Source organism: Toxorhynchites rutilus, chromosome 1 (assembly GCF_029784135.1).
Source record: "Toxorhynchites rutilus septentrionalis strain SRP chromosome 1, ASM2978413v1, whole genome shotgun sequence".
In the NCBI taxonomy this organism is placed as follows: domain Eukaryota; kingdom Metazoa; phylum Arthropoda; class Insecta; order Diptera; family Culicidae; genus Toxorhynchites; species Toxorhynchites rutilus.
In genome coordinates this window covers 99,822,441-99,848,028 of record NC_073744.1, presented here as the reverse complement: position 1 = coordinate 99,848,028, position 25,588 = coordinate 99,822,441, and the positions used below count along the sequence as shown (strand labels likewise).

The window sequence follows — 25,588 nt, the reverse complement described above, 5'->3', positions numbered from 1 at the left end:
ATCAAGTAATTTTCACCACAACACAAAATTTACACTTACACTTGTGATCATTTTTTCACAATACACGATCGGCCATTGATATGAAATTACACGAAGCAACATTTCGGTGGGAGCAAAAGCGCCCCCTATGTATTTGCAATGTTTCTTCTTATTTTCCTTTGTTTACGGAGACTTTAAATCTAACGATTCAATCGTCTCCGATTTTCTTTTCTACTATTTTTATTATTCTAGTTTCAAATGTTCTATATTTTCCTGTAAAGTCCTGTTTCTTTAAAAAATTCAATTAAGTTATTCTCTTGAATGTCATCATTACTCAATATGTCCCTTAGGTTTTTTCCAATATTAATCCTAATTCTAGCATCCTTCGTATGTTGACTATCCAGTAATAAGTGACTTACAGAGATGGGAGCCTCGTTGCAAGAGCATTGAGGTTTTTCTTTATTTCTTTGAAAAAGATATGTATGAGTGACCTTTGTATGGCCGATTCGAAGACGGGTGAGAAGCCGTCTTTCCTTACTGTTGTTTCTGTCATGCCATGGAAGAGTGGTATTTTTAATTTTTTGAAGAAAAGTTGGTCTGTTGTTTCTGCTGTTTTACCCAATGTTTCGCATCGGAGCAAGGAATGGGTACATTAGGGGGTTCTTGAATTCTGCCCCTACCGGCTAATTTGTCGGCGACAATATTTCCAGGAATTCCGGTATGACCGGGAATCCAACAGAAGGTATTATTTTTATCTGAGGCAGCTTCTTCTATTGCAATGATCCATGGGTGAAGGTTTTTACCTTTTCGAAGAGCCCGGAGACAGCTCGCGGGATCATAAAATAGAACAATAGGAAGAGAATCATTTGTGCACTCTTGGGTAGCGATTAGAAGCGAAAATGCTTCTGCGCTAAAAATAGTGCATTGGGGAGGAAGCGAGAAACTACCAGTATATCGGTTTTCAAAAATACCGCAACCGACACCATCAGTGCTTAGTGTATACTTGATGTTCAAACTGGAATTTTGTTACTACGAGGTGATCGAAATAGGCCTTCACTTTTGATGGGAGATCTTCTGCACGAACTTCCTTGAGTAAATCAAGGTTAACATTCGGCGGTTTTACATTCCAATTCCTTTCCATGGCCGTCAAATGTACACATATATCGGGAAGATTCTAATTCGTGTGTTCTTTGAATTGGTCCTTTGCCCGAGATATTAATGTAACATCATGGTCACGGTCAGGAATTGAAAGGTAACGAATAGCTCTATTTGTTACAATCTTCGTAACGAGTCGATCAAATGGTAGTTGCCCACTCTCTGCCATAACAGCGAGGGTAGGACTTGTAACGAAGGCACCAATGGCTATCTTTATTGCCTTGTTATATACCGGTTCGATCGTTTTTAGTGGTTTTTCACCACCTCGGCTGAAGATGCTTACTCCATAGAGAATTTTTGGTATTAACCAAGCATTTATTATCCGTAAAAGAGATTTCCTATGTCCCAAAGCTAGATTGCCAGAAATCGCCTTCAATAGATTCAATCTATTGCGGGCATATTTTTTGACCATCTGAGCATGTGGTTTAAAACTCAGTCTCTTATCAAAAGTTACTCCAAGTATTTTGAGAGTTTTGATTGAGGGAATTTGGGTTTCGAAAATTTTAGGGTTGGAAACTTTGAAGTGAGCTTTGGGATTACATATATGCAGAAGTTTTGATTTTTCGGGGATATATCGAAACCAGCCCAGTTTTGAACAGAATCAATCGCTTTCTGAAGTCTTTTTCTTGTTGCTGATGCAGTGACGCTAACTGAAACTAGCACAATGTCGCTAGTACTAGCACAATGTCGCATAGACAAGAATATTTACATTTTCCGGAATTTTTGCAAAAAAGGACTGCATAATAATTATGAAGAGGGTTGGCGATACAACCGAGCCTTGGGGAATTCCCCTTTCTTGGATTTTCAATGAAGATTTTGTGTTGTTGACTATGGCTCTGAGTTCTATTTTCTAGGAAACTTTTCACATAGAAACCTAGTCTTCCACGGATCACCCAGTCGAAGAGACTCTTCAATTCTGGATATCTCCATGCTGATCAAATGCTTTACTTAGATAAAGTGATGCCACATCTGCGTGGTGATCTTTCTCAATAACGTCATGTACAATAGCCTGTAATTCTTCGAGGTGATCTTATGTGCATTTTCCCGCACGAAAAGCGAACTGTCTTGGATCGAGCAGCTAATTAGACTCTAAAAAGGTCTTTAGGCGTCGATTTACTATCCTTTCTAGAACTTTTCCAACACAACTCAAAAGAGTCGAAAATTGTATAGAAGATGTTGGTTTTGACTACGTCTTTCATTTCTGTACCGGGGTGTTAGTTCAAAGTTTCTAAAACGAGAGAGTGACGCTGGACTGCAAGGTTTTGAACGTTAATACCTCTTTACCGGCTGGATGGAGTGGTATAATAATCACTTCATCCAAGAGATAAAATGTCAACGAATTATATGATTGTCACTTATCGGTTCAAAAGCTTAAAAATTGCTTTGAAAGCAAGCTATTGAAATCATAACAATCTTGCTCATTGATGATGATTGGTGATCGCAATGTGTTCCCGAACACGGTCACAAAATATAGGCACATGAAGAAACCGTGATTTGTTTTGCTCGCTTGCATGAGTGTTTGGGCATTGAGCTTCGTATTACGGAATGGAGGAGTAGGCATGACAATATGGGGTTGCAGTAGAAATGAACACACTTTTAAAATCAAAATTATGAATGTGAATTAATTTTCCCAAACCAAATTAGTACTCTATGTAAATGAAAATCACTTTTGCTTGCAAGTAGTGAAAAAATATCATGCAAAAATTGTGTCTCTAGATAATTTTATATTATAATGTTATGTTCTGGTGAGAATATCTGAAAAATCTGAAAATCGTTTAAATTAGGGTCATAACGACGTACGTCTCATAGGTAAATAACACCAAGAAAAAAATTTCATACAAATTTTAGCAATTTAAAACTGCTTTGTTGTGGGCAACCCTATTTTGCCGCGCTCGGATACGTTATTCATCCGACGCAGCTCAGACCGCAGGGCTCGCGTGCGACAGCATGACTGTCACTGAGGCGCAGGAAGCAACCAGTGTCCGCCAAGGTGGTGGTCGTCGATGTGTGCAGTGTGCAGCAACGACGCAGATATGTCTCCGTGGGCTTTTCCGGAACAAAAATTCGCCTGCAACTCGACACCGCCTCAGACATCACCGTCATTAGCAGGGAGATTTGGCGGAGCATTGGCAGTCCTGCGTTATCGTCAGCAACGGTGAAGGCGAAGACGACATCTGGCAGCATACTATCGCTCGATGGGGAGTTCGAGTGCGACGTCACCATCGGAAGCAGTACACGACGTGAGCTCATCCGTGTAACCGAGAAGCAGCTGCAGTTACTCGGATCCGATTTGGTCGACAGTTTCAACCTTTGGGCCGTCCCTATGGACACCTTCTGCTGCCACGTGTCTGGAACGCCAGTGTCGACAGGTGCACTCAAGTCGTCTTTTCCAGAGGTCTTCAGCGAGAAGCTCGGCTTGTGCACCAGAACAAAAGTGAAATTGGAGTTGAAAGAAAACGTTCGACCCGTCTTCTGTCCGAAGCGTCCGGTAGCTTACGCTATGTATGATACCGTTGATCGCGAGCTCGACCGGTTAGAGAAATTGGACATCATCACCCCGGTCGATTATTCGGAGTGGGCCGCTCCGATCGTCGTAGTCCGCAAGCCCAATGGCTCCATCAGGATTTGCGGAGACTACTCAACGGGTCTGAATGCAGCTCTCCAATCACAGCAGTATCCACTTCCACTTCCGGATGACATCTTCGCCAAGCTGGCTAAGTGTAAGATCTTCAGCCAGATAGATTTGTCCGACGCCTTCTTACAGGTGGAAGTTGACGAGTAGTACCGTAGTTTGCTGACGATCAATACGCATCGTGGTCTCTACCTCTACAACCGCCTGCCGCCGGGTTTGAAGATCGCGCCTGGCGCATTTCAGCAGCTCATCGACACAATGTTAGCCGAACACACTTTTAAAATCAAAATTATGAATGTGAATTAATTTTCCCAAACCAAATTAGTACTCTATGTAAATGAAAATCACTTTTGCTTGCAAGTAGTGAAAAAATATCATGCAAAAATTGTGTCTCTAGATAATTTTATATTATAATGTTATGTTCTGGTGAGAATATCTGAAAAATCTGAAAATCGTTTAAATTAGGGTCATAACGACGTACGTCTAATAGGTAAATAACACCAAGAAAAAAATTTCATACAAATTTTAGCAATTTAAAACTGCTTTGTTGTGGGCAACCCTATTTTGCCGCGCTCGGATACGTTATTCATCCGACGCAGCTCAGACCGCAGGGCTCGCGTGCGACAGCATGACTGTCACTGAGCGATGCTGGAGATGCGCATATATGTGTTTTTAATGTGGTTGTCACTTGTTGTTGTTGTTTACATTGTTATTGTTGTGGACAGAGTCATTGTTTATCGTCCATAGTGAAATGTATCGTTTAGTCATGTCGTGAATAAAGTTTGTTTTTATTTATTGTACCGTGCGCGTTTCATTAACCCTGTCGTGATATTGTCCCAGTGCAAGTCCAGGGTCCCGCGGTACAAAAGTGGCGACGAGTAATCGCGAGTGTGTGTTGTTTTTCACGTGTTGTTTTTCAAGTGGAGTGAAAGTGCGATGGCGAGCAACGACGACGGGCAGAATAGTGTTGACCCCACGGGTGTGATAAACAATCAACGGCAACAAAACCAGCCGATTATCCCCGTGCCGGCGGTCCACTATCAGCAGCAGTTTATTCCCGTCTCTGCCGCCCAGCAACAGCAGTACGCGCCTTTCCCGCCCCACCAACCGCAAGCACAGGTCGGTAGCGATGTGTTCGTGCAAATTTTGCAAATGATGCAGCAGCAGCACCGAGAGATGATGACCCAGCTGATTCAACAGCAGCAGCAAAGTGATGAGAAGCATGAACGCTTTCTCCGTACGATCGCATCGTCAATCAACGTGCAGGTACCACCGAATCCGGAACAGATCCTTGACTCTTTGGCCGGCAACATCAAGGAATTCCGATTCGAGGCCGACTCCAACGTGACGTTTGCGGCTTGGTACTCGAGGTACGACGATCTCTTCGAAAAAGACGCTGCTAGATTGGATGGTGAAGCAAAGGTTCGACTTCTTTTGCGAAAGCTGGGTGCATCGGAGCACGAACGGTACGTGAGCTATATTTTACCGAAACTCCCGAAAAATTTTAGCTTTTTAGAAACAGTGGCTAAGCTCAAGAGCCTGTTCGGAGCTAAAGAATCGGTGATCAGCCGTCGCTTCCGATGCCTGCAGATAGCCAAAAACCCGGCAGAGGACCATGTGGCATTCGCTTGCCGCGTGAACAAAGCTTGCGTGGAGTTTGAACTGGGTAAGCTCTCGGAGGAGCAATTCAAGTGCTTGGTCTACGTGTGTGGTTTGAAATCGGAGAACGACGTCGAGATTCGCACCCGCCTCCTCACGAAAATCGAAGAGAGGAACGATGTGACGCTGGAGCAGCTTTCGGAGGAGTGCCAGCGGCTGTACAACCTGAAGCATGACAGCGCCATGATCGAATCTTCGTCCACGTACGACCAAGTACAATCGATACGAAAGTTTGGTGGGAAGCGGTACGAAAAGCGTGACCGTGAGTCACCGAAACATCCTTCCAGTGACACCGACAGGAAACCAAATTCGCCATGTTGGTTTTGCGGTGGATTCCACTACGTTCGGGACTGTAGATACAAGCGCCACAAGTGTTCCGAATGTGGCCAGTTCGGGCATCGTGAGGGGTACTGTGCCAGTGCCAAACCCCGAAAAACTGGAAGGAGGCGCAGGAAGCAACCAGTGTCCGCCAAGGTGGTGGTCGTCGATGTGTGCAGTGTGCAGCAACGACGCAGATATGTCTCCGTGGGCTTTTCCGGAACAAAAATTCGCCTGCAACTCGACACCGCCTCAGACATCACCGTCATTAGCAGGGAGATTTGGCGGAGCATTGGCAGTCCTGCGTTATCGTCAGCAACGGTGAAGGCGAAGACGGCATCTGGCAGCATACTATCGCTCGATGGGGAGTTCGAGTGCGACGTCACCATCGGAAGCAGTACACGACGTGAGCTCATCCGTGTAACCGAGAAGCAGCTGCAGTTACTCGGATCCGATTTGGTCGACAGTTTCAACCTTTGGGCCGTCCCTATGGACACCTTCTGCTGCCACGTGTCTGGAACGCCAGTGTCGACAGGTGCACTCAAGTCGTCTTTTCCAGAGGTCTTCAGCGAGAAGCTCGGCTTGTGCACCAGAACAAAAGTGAAATTGGAGTTGAAAGAAAACGTTCGACCCGTCTTCTGTCCGAAGCGTCCGGTAGCTTACGCTATGTATGATACCGTTGATCGCGAGCTCGACCGGTTAGAGAAATTGGACATCATCACCCCGGTCGATTATTCGGAGTGGGCCGCTCCGATCGTCGTAGTCCGCAAGTCCAATGGCTCCATCAGGATTTGCGGAGACTACTCAACGGGTCTGAATGCAGCTCTCCAATCACAGCAGTATCCACTTCCACTTCCGGATGACATCTTCGCCAAGCTGGCTAAGTGTAAGATCTTCAGCCAGATAGATTTGTCCGACGGTGGTGGAAGTTGACGAGTAGTACCGTAGTTTGCTGACGATCAATACGCATCGTGGTCTCTACCTCTACAACCGCCTGCCGCCGGGTTTGAAGATCGCGCCTGGCGCATTTCAGCAGCTCATCGACACAATGTTAGCCGGACTGAAGGGCACTTCTGAAGAGGAGCACGACCTCAATCTACGGGGTGTCCTGAAGCGAATCCAAGATTTCGGATTCACGATTCGTGTTGACAAGTGTTCGTTTCGCAAGCAGCAAATCCGATACTTGGGGCACATCGTCGACAGTCGCGGGTTGCGACCAGATCCGACGAAAATCGAGGCGATCACCAAGCTGCCGCCTCCAGCCGATGTATCCGGTGTGCGATCTTTTTTGGGGGCCATCAACTACTACGGCAAGTTCGTTCCCAATATGCGCATGCTATGCTACCCGCTCGACAATCTCCTCAAGGTGGAGACGAAGTTCAGCGCGAGTCACAATCTGGAAGAGGATATTAGGTCAGTAGTAACTAATACGGTTAAAGTGTTGCCTCTCAATTTCAGTGTCGTTGCGCAAAACACCCAAGCAGATCCGCTGCTACGTCAAGTCCACCGCTACGTTCAGAACGGCTGGCCCCAGTCAACACTCGATGGGTCAGAACTTCGCCGGTTCCAATCAAGGCAGGAATCGCTCTCTGTGGTGGATGGGTGTATTTTGTTTGCCGAACAACTCGTCATTCCGTCGCTGCATCGGAAACGGTGCCTCGAACAGCTGCACCGTGGCCATCCGGGCATGCAGCGAATGAAAGCCATCGCTAGGAGCTACGTGTACTGGCCTACGTTGGATGCCGACATCGTCAGCTTCGTCAAGGCATGCCAGCAGTGTGCGTCTGTAGCTCGATCACCTCCTCACTCCCCACCGGTGCCGTGGCCCAAATCGACCGCTCCGTGACAACGCGTCCACGTTGACTTCGCCGGTCCAATCGAAGGCGACTACTACCTGCTCGCTATCGATTCGTTCTCTAAGTGGCCCGAGATCATCCGAACGACCCGCATCACCTCTGCTGCGACCATCAGCATCTTGCGTGGGTTGTTCGCGCGGCTGGGTATGCCCGTAACCTTGGTCAGTGACAACGGTACCCAGTTTACCAGCGCCGAATTCGCCGATTTCTGCGCTTCCAATGGCATCGAGCACCTCACGACAGCACCGTTTCATCCACAATCAAATGGCCAGGCGGAACGATTTGTGGATACCTTCAAGCGAGCCGTCAAGAAAATTCGAGAGGATCCATTGAAGAAGCACTGGATGTCTTCTTGCTGACGTACCGAAGCACGCCCAGTCGTGCTCTGCCGGATCAGAAGTCGCCATCTGAGATCATGTTTGATCGCAAAATCCGAACGTGTCTCGAGCTTCTGCGTCCACCACCGGTACGTGTCCCAGTACCAACCGACGATGACCGCAAGCAACCGAGGTCCTTCAACCGAAACGAGACCGTGTACGCCAAACTACATGGTCGTACCGGTTGGAAGTGGGCTCCTGGTGTCGTCGTCGAGAAGATCGGAGACGTTATGTACAACGTGTGGGTCGAAGATCGCCGAATGCTACGCTCGCATATCAACCAACTTCGGAGTCGCCTTGCTGCTGGCGCGATACCGAAGCAACCCACTGTACATGCCACCTTAAACCAACATTCGCTGCCGCTGGACATTTTGCTGGATGCCTGGGATCTCCCAAGCCAATCACCAGGTCCATCTTCACCAGAGCCTGTCTCCAGTGCTGAGAGAACCATGGTAGGTTCCGGGCCGACTCTTGCAACGTCTACGCCACGTCATGAGGTCTCGGCGTTCGTCCCGTCATCAGCATCGTCATCATCAACAACAACAACGCCAACATCGACAGAGTTCAAGTCCGCTGTCGAAGTAGAACTAGCTGTAGACATCCCTAGGCGCTCTTCACGACTACGAAGACCGCCAGTAAGGTTTGATCCGTACCACCTCTATTAAGAGGGGAGATGTTGTGGACAACCCTATTTTGCCGCGCTCGGATACGTTATTCATCCGACGCAGCTCAGACCGCAGGGCTCGCGTGCGACAGCATGACTGTCACTGAGCGATGCTGGAGATGCGCATATATGTGTTTTTAATGTGGTTGTCACTTGTTGTTGTTTACATTGTTATTGTTGTGGACAGAGTCATTGTTTATCGTCCATAGTGAAATGTGTCGTTTAGTCATGTCGTGAATAAAGTTTGTTTTTATTTATTGTACCGTGCGCGTTTCATTAACCCTGTCGTGATATTGTCCCAGTGCAAGTCCAGGGTCCAGCGGTACAAAATGCTTTAAGGGCGACTAATCTGATAGAGAATAGCTGGTCTCATACAAACTAATGTCGTATCCAGATGACACCATTCCACCGTCAACGCGAAAAGCAGACATACGCAAGGCGTGAGTACTTTCACTCGCATCGGTTTCTGTTCTGCTTTCGCATGGAACAGTCATGAAAAATTGTTTGCGTATGAATGCGTCCGAGCGAATAATATTCGCACCCATTTACGCATTCAGCTTGGTGTTCCCTTGATGTAATCCAATAGCATCAGTTTGGCTTGGTGTTCCCGTGATGTAATCCAATAGCATTTCGATCCAAAAATGGTCCAGTCGGTAATTTTTCCGATCATAGAGAACAAACTCATTGCACCACTGATACGCTCAAAATATTTCAAAAATCCAAATATTTGTCGAGTTGTTATCCAATCAATTTTAGATCGGAACCAATGACGGAGAGGTCGAGAGAGAATGCGGTTTTGATCATAGAATACGTCAACGGCGATCGCTTCATAAGTTTTCCAACCAGTGCTTTAAACAATCTTTGGTTTTTAAATTACAACATACGAATCAACAAATTAGAAGAATAAAAAAAATTGATTGTTCTATTGTACATACCTTTCAATTCATCGACAACAGACGTGCTTTCATTGCTAGACAACGTATTTCCAGTATCAGAATTCTTTTGTTTTGAGCCTGTTTGTTGTGAAGGAACGTCATTTCGAATGGCTGAATTTTGTGAGATATCGTCTAAAGATTTCTGGATGCAATCACCTGAAAATATACATGAGGGTAAAAAAGTATTTAATGAAAGTCATAGCCGGAAAATTACTTCATTTAATTAAAAAAAGTTATTTTAATTAAAAATTAAAAGTTAATTTAATCACAGTTGTTTTCAATAACCTATTACAATGCAAATTGATTCGTTTTTGAGCAAACTAATAGCAAATTCGTTTTTAAAACTGAGTTAGTGCCAAACTGACTCTGTAATAGCGATGGGCAAACCGTTCACGAACGGTACGAAAGAACAAGTTCACCGAAAAGAGTGAACGAGCGGTCATTCTTTTTTAAGGAAAGGTAGTTCTCCCCACGAACTGATTGCGAGCGAACAGTTTGTGAACGAACTGATTCCGTAAGAACGGTTTGCGAGTGAACTGATTGAGAGTGAACTGTTTGGGAACGAAATGTTTGAGAACTAAGTGTTTGCGGGCGAACTGTTTGCGAGCAAACTAGTGCGCTGGACGGAATGGATAAATATAACGAGAACGCTTGTAAGGAAAATAAAACGATTTGTCATTCATCAAAAGATCATTAACTGCCACATCCGCAGCAACCGGCCTGGGAGGAATCATTCGTGCCCGAGGAATGATATTTGGTCTCACTCCGTGAGCATTGTTGATCTGCTGAGCTTGAGCTTGAGCTTGAGTAGACTGTACAATTCGTAGTTGCTCTCCGTGATTGACCTGAACCAACCAAATTGCACAAAGAACACACAGAATGACGCTTGGGACTAGCAAATCATTCTCGTTGTGCAATTTTCGGTGATTCGAGCTTTCAATGATCAATAACGACGCCGGCCACGTCCTTACAGTCACCAGGGGAAGGGTAGGAATGTTAGTATGATATTCGCCGCCCGAAGGCCAGAAGGGTCGCCTCTATAGCGTGGTTCCCTAGCGTTTATCATGGAAGGGATAGTTTGTTAGTGGGAAGGGGTAATAATCAGGATTCACTGTGGTAAGTGATGTGATTATGCTAACGCAAACTAGAGATCACTTGACGAAACGAAAACTTGAAAACCAAATGCATTTCGTAGCCGTGAAGATATTAAAGGGTGACCTGAAAAGGTCTCTGCAAAAGGATCATAACTCTGGTAAGTGAACTAATTTTGTAAGCGTGGACCCAATTACTCGTTGAAACGAAAACTCGAACATCAAATGCATTTCGTAGCAGCTGAACGGTAACCTGAAAAGTCTCCTCTGTTCAACGGAGCAAACACTCGAAAATCAAATGCATTTGAAGATTGAATATATTGAAGGGTCACCTGATAAGGTCTTATCAGACTCGGATCGGACTTAATACTTGTGCCTAGTCGCACGTCATGCTCTTCCATTGTAATACACGGAAATCACGGAAGTTTTCCGAATTGGGACTCTAGCATCTTGAACCTAGTCTTGCAATTTATATTTGAACCTCGAAAAGGAAAACTTGATACCTGCGATTTGGATTTGTCATAAAAACTAACAATTTCTCAAGTAATCAGTCGAGCAATTATTAACGAAATCATTGTTCTTGTAGTAAGGGTTAGAATGACATAATTGAAGGAAAAGCAACGTCAATCCTCTATTAAAAAAACAGAAAGTGGGTTATATCTATGGTATAACCGCAATGGTGACGTAGGACTATCGTTGATTCAGTGATTCTTTGTTTGAAGTTGAATCTGAATCCATTCTGAATGAATGAATGAATAAATGAATATTTGGGGGACTTCGAAAACGAGAGCGTTACGTTGGAGATACAAGGTTTTATGCATCCAATATTGGATACGGAAATATCCTACTGATGGGGAAGAATAATCTTCAGAAGCTATCCTGTTAATTGCGATTGATTAAAAAATCACAAAACCAAATGTATTTGGTCACAGTGTTACATGGATAGAAAACATTAAAATAAACTCTTTCTCATGAATGTATTTTTAAATTCCCAGAGGAACTGGCAGATTATTTTCAGTAACGATTAGATATTTCCACATTTTCCTCGATACTGGAAGCCCACCAGTGGTTAATGCTTATTCGATATCCACCTGTTAATAGCACTTGATTGAAAAAACATTTGGTCACAGTGTTACATGGATAGAAAACATCAAAATAAACTCTTTCACATGAATGTAATTTTAAATTCCCAGAGGAACTAGCAGATTATTTTCCGGATCTTTCTCGATGCTGAACGGCATCTAAACGGAAAGAATTCCGTGCGTGTATGTGTATGTGTAGCGGCTGCTTCGATGGTCACTTTCTCTTCTCCTGAAGGATCGGCTTCTCTGTGCTCCCTCACAGTTTCAAACAAACTGCTTGCGTTTCAGGGCAGATCTCAATCCTTCGCCGTCCAGCATCCTCAGCAACGATGTTGTCTTGTCGATGTCCTCACGAAAAATGAATGCGTCTCACCACCAGAATATCGCTTAAGTATGCTTTTTGTGCGTGATTGAATCGAGAGAAGGCGTGGTTTACGATGGCAATTAGGAAGGCAAACTAGAGGGGAATGAACTCTTTGAGTTTGGAACTTTCGACGACTGAGCAATAATCGATTGCGGGCGCATACAATATTGGATACGGAAATATCCTACTGATGGGGAAGAATAATCTTCAGAAGCTATTTTGTTAATTGCGATTGATTGAAAAATCACAAAACCAAATGTATTTGGTCACAGTGTTACATGGATAGAAAACATTCAGATAAACTCTTTCACATGAATGTATTTTTAAATTCCCAGAGGAACTGGCAGATTATTTTCCGGATCTTTCTCGATGCTGAATGGCATCCAAACGGAAAGAATTCCGCGCGTGTATGTGTGTGTGTGTGTGTAGCGGCTGCTTCGATATTTTCCCGGGGAACCGTTTGTGGCATCACTCTCCTCCTGATGGATTCATGTCTGGCCTAAGGTGCACAAACAGGCTCTTGATGACACCGTTCATCCGCGCTTTCATGATAAACGAAGAGCTTCACCACAACAGCGACAACATGCTCCAATCGCTGTTCAATTAGAACTGAGTGGATTTCCGAGCAGCGCTCGCTTATATACCAATTGGTGATTTCAATAGCCTGTTTTGAAAGCAATTTTAAGACTATTGAAACAAGTTTTTGGATCAAAAAGTAACAAGTATAGAACGCGTAGACATTTTATCTTTCGAATGAAGTGTTTATCATACCATTTCGTTCAGTTGTTTAGGAGCTATTAACGCTCAAAATCTCGGTCTCCGGCGTAACGCTTTCGTTTTCGAAACTTTGATTTTACACCCCGGTATAGAAATGAAAGACGTAGTCCTACGTCAAAAAAACCGAAAAGGAGATACATACAAGAAGAACTCACTGACATTCAAGGTGAACTACTAATCCCAAGAAAAAAGACGGGTGGGTAATGTCCGGGACATAATCGGAGTGACGTAGGACTATACAAAGGTGACAGCTTTTGTTAAATATATATTTTAAATATATTGTTTTATTTTTTTCTCACTTTCTTTTAGTTGATTTTTTATTTTTTTCTGAAACCTTTGTACTTATCAACGCCGGGCAACTTTTGGCGTATGCACATATCGTACAATCAAAATGATGGCTGTGATAGGGAATGCATAGGTGGTCATCAGCGCGCGTTTTGTACTCTAGCGTACACACTCACAGGATAGAGACAAATCGGCAGACTCAGCCAAAGGGGCAAGTCCAACGAGACGAACAAATGAGCGTTAAAAGGGAGCGATGGCAAAAAAAAACATTCATTAGGATTTTTTCGCTCGTTGGATTCACATGCAGGCTAAAAAGGGTCCTTTTCAGGATCACAAAATTATCTTCAATCTAAAGAGTTTATTGTTTTGTTATCACTCGATATCCCCATCTTGTTCGGCTAAACCTTTCTGTTTAGCGATTGCATTTGCCACTCGCCACAGCTTTCACAGTTGGAAAATTTCTTCCCATCCAGCTTGTGACATATTTTACAGTAAATTACATTCAATGGCACGTCGCATTACCACCACTCAGTGTCGCATTGGAGGCGATTTTAACCTGTAATTGAACATTTGCGATGACAGTGGTACAGTGTCGACTTTCAATATGGGATCATAATTTGGATCTCTATGTTTACAAAAATGTCCAACTAAATAAATCACATTACATGTCCGTCCAATTAGCTAAATGTCGAACTAATTGTAAATTACTGTACTTTCAATCTGGAAACAATTTAAGAATTGGTGAAAATTGAATAATCAGATAAGTCCCCAACTATCAATAAGCTCAGAACAACTGCCAAATTCACATACTCATCATATCCTGGCAAACAAATTATGAAAAAATCAATTTGTGTTTTATTATTATTTTGGATATTGTTTTAGAAAGCATTGAACTTTATTTCCTAAACTCTTTTTTGGAAAGTTTAATGGCCCTGAAAAGCGCCTTGTTTTATGGAATGGTTCCAATTTAGAAAACTTAGTACTCGTGGTTTTGAAAAAAACCATTTCGAACGCCCTCGATGCCGCCTTGTTCTGGATATGCCACCAAAGCAGTTTGTATAAAGAACAAACTTTTTTCTTCTGCTACCTGATGCCGTTTTGCGATTGCGTTTGCCACTCGCTACTCGCTGCAACTGCCTGTTGTCTTGATGTCCACCGAACCGAATGTGTTCTGTTCCGAATGCGGGTTTTCTTATCGTCGCGAGCAGCTTTGCTAGCTAACTCGATCACTTCGGCGGCCGAAACTATATAACGCCGGCTAGGTGGACTGGTACACTGGTACTAACGCGCTCGGCCTAGCTACCCTTGCGGGGAACTCCAGATCAACACGGTTCGAGCGGGATTTTGCCTTTCCCTTCACTTTTCCTCCTTTACCATGTCCAGACATGGCTGCTTGGGTTGGTTTGTTGATGTGTTGTGATGCGAACCGATGTGGTGTACGGTTTGGATGAGAATGATCGTTACGGTAAGGTAAGGTATTGTATTATAGAGACTTTAAACTTTTGCAGTTCATTCATCTCTAGCCTTGTGAAAGGCCCTTTGAAAACTCTACTCTACTCCAGCGCTTCCACCTCCACCCTCTTGCCTTGAGAAAGACACTCGATCTCTCGCCGTCCAGCTCGTCCAGCAACGATGTTGTCCAGTCGGTGTCCACACAAAGAATCATCGTTACGGCAGCGGAGCGGGGATTTTTATACTGACTGGCTGGCTCGAGAATTACGCATGTGTGAGACTGCGACCAATGTTTCCCTCATTTTTTTTCTTCTTCCTTTCCAATCGTGCTTCATTCTATTTCGCTGCTGCTCTGGTTGCCCGTTTTGGTCGGTACGATTTGAGGAGCACAAAATGGACCAATCAAAAATGGGCACATAGTGCATTTGGACAAGGCTTGTTATTTCACAATTATTCAATTATTTATCTCAAGAAAAATGAAATGTTATTCGTTATGATAGATGCGTAGATATATTTCCTATCAATTGATGCAAAAACCTTTGCGATCTATTGAGAAATGCTCGAGTTATAAGCGTTCCAAATCTTGCATTTTTTCCTACTTGTTCAGTGCCTAGATTTCCATTTCACCCCCTATATCTTCCGGTTAGACGTAGTCCTACGTCAAAACATGGGTGAGCAAAAGAGACAAATGTAAGTTAATTCAAACTTTTCTCTCGACCTCCGTAACATTCTCATGGTCGAAACGCACACTACATTGAATATTCTTGCATGGAAATTTTATGGCCGCTTGTACATACACATCAAAGTCAACGTCTAGCTAGATTTAAAAGAAAAGAAAATCGATGTTACGTTGACGTCAATGCGCTCTTTACCACGAAGACAATATTAGATATATAAAAACCTCTAAAACTATTGGATCTTCTAAAACTCTAGAATGTCGTTTAGATTGAATGCAACTTCGCGCGAAAATGCGGCTGCATAAATCTCACGCAACTGCGAGAAGTAAACAACGACATAGAACTGCACCGGCGTGGCTACACCGTCCGCTCCGCATTGCCGTGACCGAAATCTTCTGCCTCGAACAAACAAAACAGCCTGCCTCCATCCGTCAGCTATCGCACAATCAAAATATGCTCTCCGATCCAATCCTCTCACAAAAACTCGACTGTACGTCAACCGACGAAAAGAATCAAACTACCTTGGTCTTCCGAAGCAAACGAGTCCGTTCTGGGAAGCAAGGCAACCACACCAATACAATCACATGTTTGCTGGTCATCCTCCACGATAGCGCACTCGTAATGCCACACTCTCACACGCAGCCGCACCCGCCATCACCGCAGTCTTCTACTGACTGACACTTTCTCTCTCTCGCACACAACACCGAGAGACTTGAAGCGGATTGCATTTCGGATCGGTTATAAAAATAACAAATTGTTAATAGTACTTAGCTGTAGAGATGGGCAAAACGGTTCACTTTAATGAACCGTTCAGTGACCAAGCGTTCACTTAAGTGAACTAGTTCTTTTCAGCAGTTCACTCACTCTTTCGTACATTAGAGGGATATGCCAGAGCAAGTATAAAAAAGTGTGAGATAGTATGTAGAACTGTTCTTTTCATTTATAAAATGCTGTTTGTTATCAATAATTAGATGTCCGAATTTTGTTAAAAATATCATAGCAGAATAGAAAATCAAACTATAATTTTGAAATTTTGATTTAGCTTGAGCCGTGATACATTCTTTTCAGCACAAACTAGCGTTGCGCTGCCTTCTTTTCAATGTTTTGCAATAACTGCTATAGCAAAGCTGTACCAAAACGCGAAAGACTTTCCCGAAATTATCGAGCACAATATGGTATAATATAAAAAAAATTTCATATCAGCTACACAAATTTTTATTTACTGCTGAAAAATACAGTTTGAATCGTTTCGCTTTCAACTGTATTTTTTTGTGAGGTATATTTGCATATCTTACTGAAATATTTATCCTCAAATTAAAACTTTATTTGATATATAATCGAACAATCCAATTTAAGAACCATCGGATTCTTAAATATTGCATTTTATTATGAAAACGATAATACCGACATCTTATTTTCGTTATTTCATGGAGCTATCGTTTGTTTCCATTCGTTAATTTGAGGACTGTTTGCTTTGCAGCAGTATTTGTCTATCACTCGTTCGCTCGCCTTCCTCTTATACACCGATCACCATTCACAGTTCGTTCTGAACTGTAAACACAGTTCCGCCAGCGGTCAGTTCGTTCTGAACTGCATACACAGTTCCTCCAGCGGTCATCGTGAACAGTTCGTTCTGAACTGTATACACAGTTCATTGTTCACCGTACAGTTCGTTCTGAACTGAACTGTATACACAGTTCAACCAGCGGTCTTCGTACACATTTCGTTCTGAACTGGGTTAGCAGTTCATGTGAACTGTTGCCCAGTAAAAAAGAACGACCGTTCGTTCACTCTTTTTGGTGAACTAGTTCTTTTGAACAGTTCATGAACGGTTTGCCCATCTCTACTTAGCTGGGATGTTGATGTTTCTCGATACAGTTGAATCATTTTGCTGGCAGAATTAGTGGTTAGTGGATTCCATCCTTAATATCACTGCAGTAAAAAACATGCTCTAAAAAGCAAGCTACCACGCATACACACATAACCACGGTACACGAGAGAGTTGAAAAAAAAACAACTCCATAATCCAGTAAAATAACCACAAAACTGATTAACTGAATTTGAACTTTTTTTTCATTACAACACCATTAACACAACGAAACCAGAAACCATTTTCACGATAACTTCCACCAACAAACTATTCCTAGCAGCGAATAGAGCCGAAACAGGTTGAAACGCGCTAAACAAAGAAGAAAAAAAAAATCAGACGCGGAGCAAAGAAAAACTCATCCGCACCCGACGAGTGTTCGGTCGAGACTCTCCGTGAGCATTGTTGATCTGCTGAATGACAATTCTGCGAGCTTTTTCCAACCGATCGGTGTTATTGTTGCGGAAAAAGCCGAGTTGATATAGATAGAGCAACACTCCTACGAAAACTACCGTTAAGAATCTTGCCGGAGACGAGTATAGATATACAGGTCGGACTCGATTATATACAGACTCGATTATACGTGATTCGATTATATACAATTTTGGACTCGATTATATACAGCTTGGAAAAAAATGTTTTTTTCTAGCTTATTTCAAGAAGGAAAGGAGAACCTTTCAGCGTTAAGGTGAAGTTTAAGTGGCTATTACATGTACAGTGGGGTAAAAATCGGGATTTTTTAAGATATTGCTTGAATTTTCACCAGGAATTGTTTAGATCGATATTGCAGCCAAATAATGAAAGATAGAAGTTGGGCGTCAAAGAACGAATTGTAGAGCGGTTAAAGAACTTCAATTTAATTGTTGCAAAACAATGTAGTTCAATTTAAAATTTTAGGATAAAATTAATAATAACACATTAAAAATTATTAACTTTGAAGTTTTTCACTTCCAAAATGTTATTAACATCCACTAATTGAGTTGTTCCACTACTAATCCTGTACTAATTTTTCTCATCTTTCAAATGAAATCATCAAAATTGTCTTCCGTAGCGTACTTTTGAACAACAGAGTCAGTTTGAAGCAACAGAGTCCGAAACAAAAAAAAGTTCTATAACTCTGTCATTGTTGAAATTCGAAAATATGCGTAGGAGGATTTTTTTCATCAAATATAATCGTCTATCACCTCCTAAGACAATCTGGATAAATTATTTTTTTTCGTGTGAGAAAGGTGTTTTCTGACTTAAAGGGGATGAATCAAAAATCAAATTCCTCTTTTATTTTCAAAAATCGAAACAAAAACAAAATAAACAAAAATTTTGACTCGATTATATATAGTGAACAGAAATCAAAAACTGTATATAATCGAGTCCGCGCTGTACCACGGTCATCAGGATTCACACCCGACACAAGGTAAAGAAAATGTCCAACCAGTCACGGTTTTCTTGCTCCTCGACCACAATATTAGGAAACCAACTGTCGCAGGTTGTGCTTAAAGTGTTCCAACAGCGGTAATGGCAGTGGCAGTGCCCGAGGGTACATTTGATGAAGCAGCTGCTGATGGTGAAGTTTCCGCGCCCACTCCAATCGCAGGTGATGATGGCATCGTGGATTGACTAGATGATCCTTGATTGACAGGTGTTGGCGCTGGTCCGGGATCGCTCCATTCGAAGTTATCGAAGCTGGAATGCTACCGGCTGATGGCATTGGCGAGAGGTATGGGTAGTATGCTAGGTTCGACAAAGTATGTGCGAATATTGAATTTGGAGGGATGTTAGCTGCTAATAGATTTGGCGGAGGGCTATACATTGGTGAAGCTGTCATTGCAAGTTTGCTGGGGCACTTGGAATCAATGTTGGTGGATTGGTCTGCCAATTAGATATCACATTGATGTGAGTTTGCTGACCTTCATAATTTTTTTTTTCCAAAATATATATTTTTATAAAGGCTCATATGGCGTTAGCCTCACGGGGCCGGGAGTTCAATACAATTTTTCTTATTATCTATGTTTGTAATATGTAACCGATTACTCGCGGTTGGCTCGAGGTTAGTATTACAAGTGTTTTCGTAATTGGGATGTTGCTGTCTCCAATGCTCTGTACGTGTGCCCGACACGGGATACTTCCTATTGGGATGCAGCTGACCATTAATCAGCAACGCCCCCCTAGTCTGTACCTCATATCTAGCGTGGTGCGTCTTTCTCGACTCGAGGAATCCAGGATAGAATGGTCTCTTGCCGACGCAATCATCAGTTCGTGTAGAGTTGTCATGAGCGATACAACCTTTGGCTCTTGTTGAATGATCATTGGACTGCACAACCTTTGGCCCGTGTGTCTGTAAAGAGTGTGTGTATGTATTGCCGCGACTAAGTAAAAGTTTATCGATCGGATAGGAGGGCTATGAAACGGGGACACAACGAAGGAAACATCATTAAACGTTGACATCGGCGTTTCTGAGGAACAGGTATAGATGAAGCAGAAGATCAGGATCATGGCTACCTAAGATATCCCGGACGGGGATATCCGATTGTCTGCCTTGTGCTCTTAGTGCTCTAGAGAGCTGAGAGCGAGCAGCATGGAACCGGATATACGACCAGACAACATGCTCGATGTCGTGGTAGCCATCGCCACAATCACAAAGATTGTTTGCTGCGAGCCCAATGCGATAGAGATGCGCGTTTAGGTTGTAGTGATTGGACATAAGCCGAGATATCACGCGAATGAAATCACGACCTACATTCAATCCCTTGAACCATGCACTCGTCGAGACCTTAGGGATAATCGTGTGTAACCAACGACCGAACTCATCTCCACTACACATGCGCTGCCAACTTACGAGCGTATATTGACGAGGAATGTGGAAAAATTCATTATAAGCAATTTGCCTTTCAAAAAGAGTGCCTTCTAAAGCGCCCACCTTAGCTAGTGAGTCCGCTTTCTCATTCCCCGGAATCGAGCAATGAGAGGGAACCCATGCTAAGGTAATCTTGAATAATTTTTCGACCAAAACACTCAATAGTTGTCTTATTCTTGTTAGGAAATAAGATGAGCGTTTATCAACCTTCATTGAGCGGATTGCCTCTAATGATCTGAGACTGTCTGAAAAAATAAAATAGTGGTCGATGGGCAATGTTTCAATGATCCCCAGTGCGTAGTATATCGCACCCAGTTCAGCAACATACACGGAACAAGGATCTTTGAGTTTGAAAGAGGCACTGGAATTTTCATTGAAGATGCCAAAGCCAGTGGACCCGTTTATGAATGAACCGTCAGTAAAGAACATTTTATCAGATCTAACTATGCCCCCATATTCTGCCGAAAATATCGGCGGAATAGAATCTGAGCGTAGATGATCTGGGATTCCATGGATTTTTTGTCGCATGGACAGATCAAAAATTACAGAGGAATTGCAAAAGTATGGGAAGCAAACTTGGTTGGAGATGCCTGGTGAAGGGTGCACGTCGTGGTTAAGGTACTCATGGTATAAAGACATAAAACTTGACTGAGCAATCAGTTGGAGTAGATTTTCGAAGTTATCAATCACCAATGGATTCATGATCTTGCAACGGATGAGAAATCTGTAGGATAATTCTGTGAACCGAAGAGTAAGCGGGGGTACTCCTGCCAAAACTTCGAGACTCATCGTATGTGTCGAATGCAAACACCCCATTGCTATACGCAAGCAACGATATTGTATTCTCTCCAGCTTGAGAATATGAATCCTGGCAGCTGATCGGAAGCAAAAACTGCCATATTCTAACACTGATAATATCGTTGTTTTGTATAACTGAATGAGGTCTCCTGGATGGGCACCCCACCATGTTCCGGTTATTGTTTGGAGAAAATTGATTCTTTGCTGGCATTTCTGTTTCAAATACGCAATGTGTATTCCCCAGGTACATTTAGAGTCAAAATATACTCCAAAATATACCTTCATAATGGCGGATCTAATATAATGCTATCTTTTCTTCCCGATGTGCGGAAATACGAATAGTGCTGTTACATTTAAGAAAGAAACAAATGACAATCTTACATTTTTTTTAAAATATCCTCCTCAGATGAACTCTCATTTGCAAATTTTGTTTTTGAATTGATCTTTTTGTACACAAATGCGATAGAGCGCACCAAATCTAAACAGTGCCCTTTAGGAATTTAGTAAATATCATTACCTCCAGAGATGCCAGCAGAAGGTCTTCGTCGAAAATATGAAATGTTGATGTGTATAAATACCTGCCAGCTACCTTTGTAACCGTGAGAATAGTAAAGTGATGTTTGAAAAACTGCAGGGAATTGAGTCAAGACATATAGAAAAGAAATACGATATCCCTGTAGACTGCAACAGAATAGAGTCTCCGATAAAAATTAAATATCAGTAAAATTGCGAACTTGTCTGCAAATTTGGCATCCTTGCATTGATGATAAACAAATTTCGAAATAATTCGAAGACGAACGGATTGATAAATGTGCTTAATCGAAGTCGAACGGGTTACAAAATGCATTATTTTGCCAATTTCAACCCGTTCGGGATCCGGAATAGAGGTGAATTCCTTAATATTTTCCTTCGTTGATCGTATTGTTGTGAACCTATTCACGTTGGAGAGCATATTCGAACATATTCGTTGGCCGAGGCATTTTGATGTAATGTAATACTTTTCCGTTTACTATTTTTGAAAGCATAGGCAGCCGTGGCAGTGTTCCGAGCTCTGCAATACAATTTTCTTACCCAATGTTAAAGTTGCTTAAACTTACATTATACACCCATTAAACGTAAAAATAATAATTGTATTGATATCAATAAAATTTTATTCTATTGATTTTCATGACATGAAACGCTATGACTAAGGAATAACATTTTATTGAGTAGTTTTTATAGCTGTTTCGATGATGTTGTCTGGCATCAGTGTCGAAAAAATAACGAATTTCACCAAACAAACAAAACCATGGTCGAAGATTGAAAAATGAAAATTTAACTTTCAGAGCACTTGCTCGAGTTTTGATGGGAAGTGTGCGAAAACGATCATTTTCTTCACACTGTTTCGCAAAATTATTGATTTTCGGGCGAGTGATGAGGGAGGGACATGGAAGAAATGAGCGCCATTGTGGCAGCCATTTGTGGCTAGCTTCCACTTTAACCTTAATATAGAGAAAACATATTGGAAACGGAAAAAGTAATTTTCTTTTATAATTTTTTGTTTGTGTTTAATTCAACCCAATGCGAATTTTAATTGGATTAACAACACCTACACTATACTATATGTAGAGCATATGGGAAATCACTTTTTCTAATATGTATTTCTTCACTTCTACAATTTTTCTCGCCGCTTAACCAAACGACGCGTTCTCGAGCGGAAAAACAGCTTGATTTTTTATTTATGAAAATTGAAATAAATCGTTTCACATATCAAGTAATTTTCACCACAACACAAAATTTACACTTACACTTGTGATCATTTTTTCACAATACACGATCGGCCATTGATATGAAATTACACGAAGCAACATTTCGGTGGGAGCAAAAGCGCCCCTATTTGCAATGTTTCTTCTTATTTTCCTTTGTTTACGGAGACTTTAAATCTAACGATTCAATCGTCTCCGATTTTCTTTTCTACTATTTTTATTATTCTAGTTTCAAAAGTTCTATATTTTCCTGTAAAGTCCTGTTTCTTTAAAAAATTCAATTAAGTTATTCTCCTGAATGTCATCATTACTCGGCCATTGATATGAAATTACACGAAGCAACATTTCGGTGGGAGCAAAAGCGCCCCTATTTGCAATGTTTCTTCTTATTTTCCTTTGTTTACGGAGACTTTAAATCTAACGATTCAATCGTCTCCGATTTTCTTTTCTACTATTTTTATTATTCTAGTTTCAAAAGTTCTATATTTTCCTGTAAAGTCCTGTTTCTTTAAAAAATTCAATTAAGTTATTCTCCTGAATGTCATCATTACTCAATATGTCCCTTAGGTTTTTCCAATATTAATCCTAATTCTAGCATCCTTCGTATGTTGACAATCCAGTAGTAAGTGACTTACAGAGATGGGAGCCTCGTTGCAAGAGCATTGAGGTTTTTCTTTATTTCTTTGAAAAAGATATGTATGAGTGACCTTTGTATGGCCGATTCGAAGACGGGTGAGAAGCCGTCTTTCCTTACTGTTGTTTCTGTCATGCCATGGAAGAGTGGTATTTTTAATTTTTTGAAGAAAAGTTGGTCTGTTGTTTCTCCAGGCTATGTTCCAACTTTGGTGAATCTGCTGTTTTACCCAAAGTTTCGCATCGGAGCGAGGAATGGGTACATTAGGGGGTTCTTGAATTCTGCCCCTACCGGCTAATTTGTCGGCGACAATATTTCCAGGAATTCCGGTATGACCGGGAATCCAACAGAAGGTAATATTTTTATCTGAGGCAGCTTCTTCTATTGCAATGATCCATGGGTGAAGGTTTTTACCTTTTCGAAGAGCCCGGAGACAGCTCGCGGGATCATAAAACAGAACAATAGGAAGAGAATCATGTGTGTACTCTTGGGTAGCGATTAGAAGCGAAAATGCTTCTGCGCTAAAAATAGTGCATTGGGGAGGAAGCGAGAAACTACCAGTACATCGGTTTTCAAAAATACCGCAACCGACACCATCAGTGCTTAGTGTATACTTGATGTTCAAACTGGAATTTTGTTACTACGAGGTGATTGAAATAGGCCTTCACTTTTGATGAGAGATCTTCTGCACGAACTTCCTTGAGTAAATCAAGGTTAACATTCGGCGGTTTTACATTCCAATTCCTTTCCATGACCGTCAAATGTACACATATATCGGGAAGATTCTAATTCGTGTGTTCTTTGAATTGGTCCTTTGCCCGAGATATTAATGTAACATCATGGTCACGGTCAGGAATTGAAAGGTAACGAATAGCTCTATTTGTTACAATCTTCGTAACGAGTCGATCAAATGGTAGTTGCCCACTCTCTGCCATAACAGCGAGGGTAGGACTTGTAACGAAGGCACCAATGGTCTTTATTGCCTTGTTATATACCGGTTCGATCGTTTTTAGTGGTTTTTCACCACCTCGGCTGAAGATGCTTACTCCATAGAGAATTTTTGGTATTAACCAATCATTCATTATCCGTAAAAGAGATTTCCTATGTCCCAAAGCTAGATTGCCAGAAATCGCCTTCAATAGATTCAATCTATTGCGGGCATCTTTTTTGACCATCTGAGCATGTGGTTTAAAACTCAGTCTCTTATCAAAAGTTACTCCAAGTATTTTGAGAGTTTTGACTGAGGGAATTTGGGTTTCGAAAATTTTAGGGTTGGAAACTCTGAAGTGAGCTTTGGGATTACATATATGCAGAGGTTTTGATTTTTCGGGGATATATCGAAACCAGCCCAGTTTTGAACAGAATCAATCGCTTTCTGAAGTCTTTTTCTTGTTGCTGATGCAGTGACGCTAACTGAAACTAGCACAATGTCGCTAGTACTAGCACAATGTCGCATAGACAAGAATTTTTACATTTTCCGGAATTTTTGCAGAAAGGGACTGCATAATAATTATGAAGAGGGTTGGCGATACTACCGAGCCTTGGGGAATTCCCCTTTCTTGGATTTTCAATGAAGATTTTGTGTTGTTGACTATGGCTCTGAGTTCTATTTTCTAGGAAACTTTTCATATAGAAACCTAGTCTTCCACGGATCACCCAGTCGAAGAGACTCTTCAATACTGGATATCTCCATGCTGATCAAATGCTTTACTTAGATAAAGTGATGCCACATCTGCGTGGTGATCTTTCTCAATAACGTCATGTACAATAGCCTGTAATTATTCGAGGTGATCTTCTGTGCATTTTCCCGCACGAAAAGCGAACTGTCTTGGATCGAGCAGCTGATTAGACTCTAAAAAGGTCTTTAGGCGTCGATTTACTATCCTTTCTAGAACTTTTCCAACACAACTCAAAAGTGTCGAAAATTGTATAGAAGATGTTGGTTTTGACTACGTCTTTCATTTCTGTACCGGGGTGTTAGTTCAAAGTTTCTAAAACGAGAGAGTGACGCTGGACTGCAAGGTTTTGAACGTTAATACCTCTTTACCGGCTGGATGGAGTGGTATAATAATCACTTCATCCAAGAGATAAAATGTCAACGAATTATATGATTGTCACTTATCGGTTCAAAAGCTTAAAAATTGCTTTGAAAGCAAGCTATTGAAATCATAACAATCTTGCTCATTGATGATGATTGGTGATCGCAATGTGTTCCCGAACACGGTCACAAAATATAGGCACATGAAGAAACCGTGATTTGTTTTGCTCGCTTGCATGAGTGTTTGGGCATTGAGCTTCGTATTACGGAATGGAGGAGTAGGCATGACAAAATATGGGGTTGCAGTAGAAATGAACACACTTTTAAAATCAAAATTATGAATGAGAATTAA

The 25,588-nt window shown here is 42.0% G+C and overlaps 1 protein-coding gene across 3 annotated transcripts in view; it reads right to left on the bottom strand.

The window, feature by feature from the left end:
- Positions 1-25,588, bottom strand: part of LOC129761600 (dentin sialophosphoprotein-like) — a 257,335-nt gene that overhangs the window by 165,676 nt on the left and 66,071 nt on the right. For all 3 annotated transcript variants that reach the window (XM_055759356.1, XM_055759393.1, XM_055759441.1), the window contains exon 3: positions 9,576-9,731. In XM_055759356.1, the coding sequence (XP_055615331.1) occupies positions 9,576-9,731 (156 nt within the window). The remainder of the gene's footprint in view (positions 1-9,575; positions 9,732-25,588) is intronic.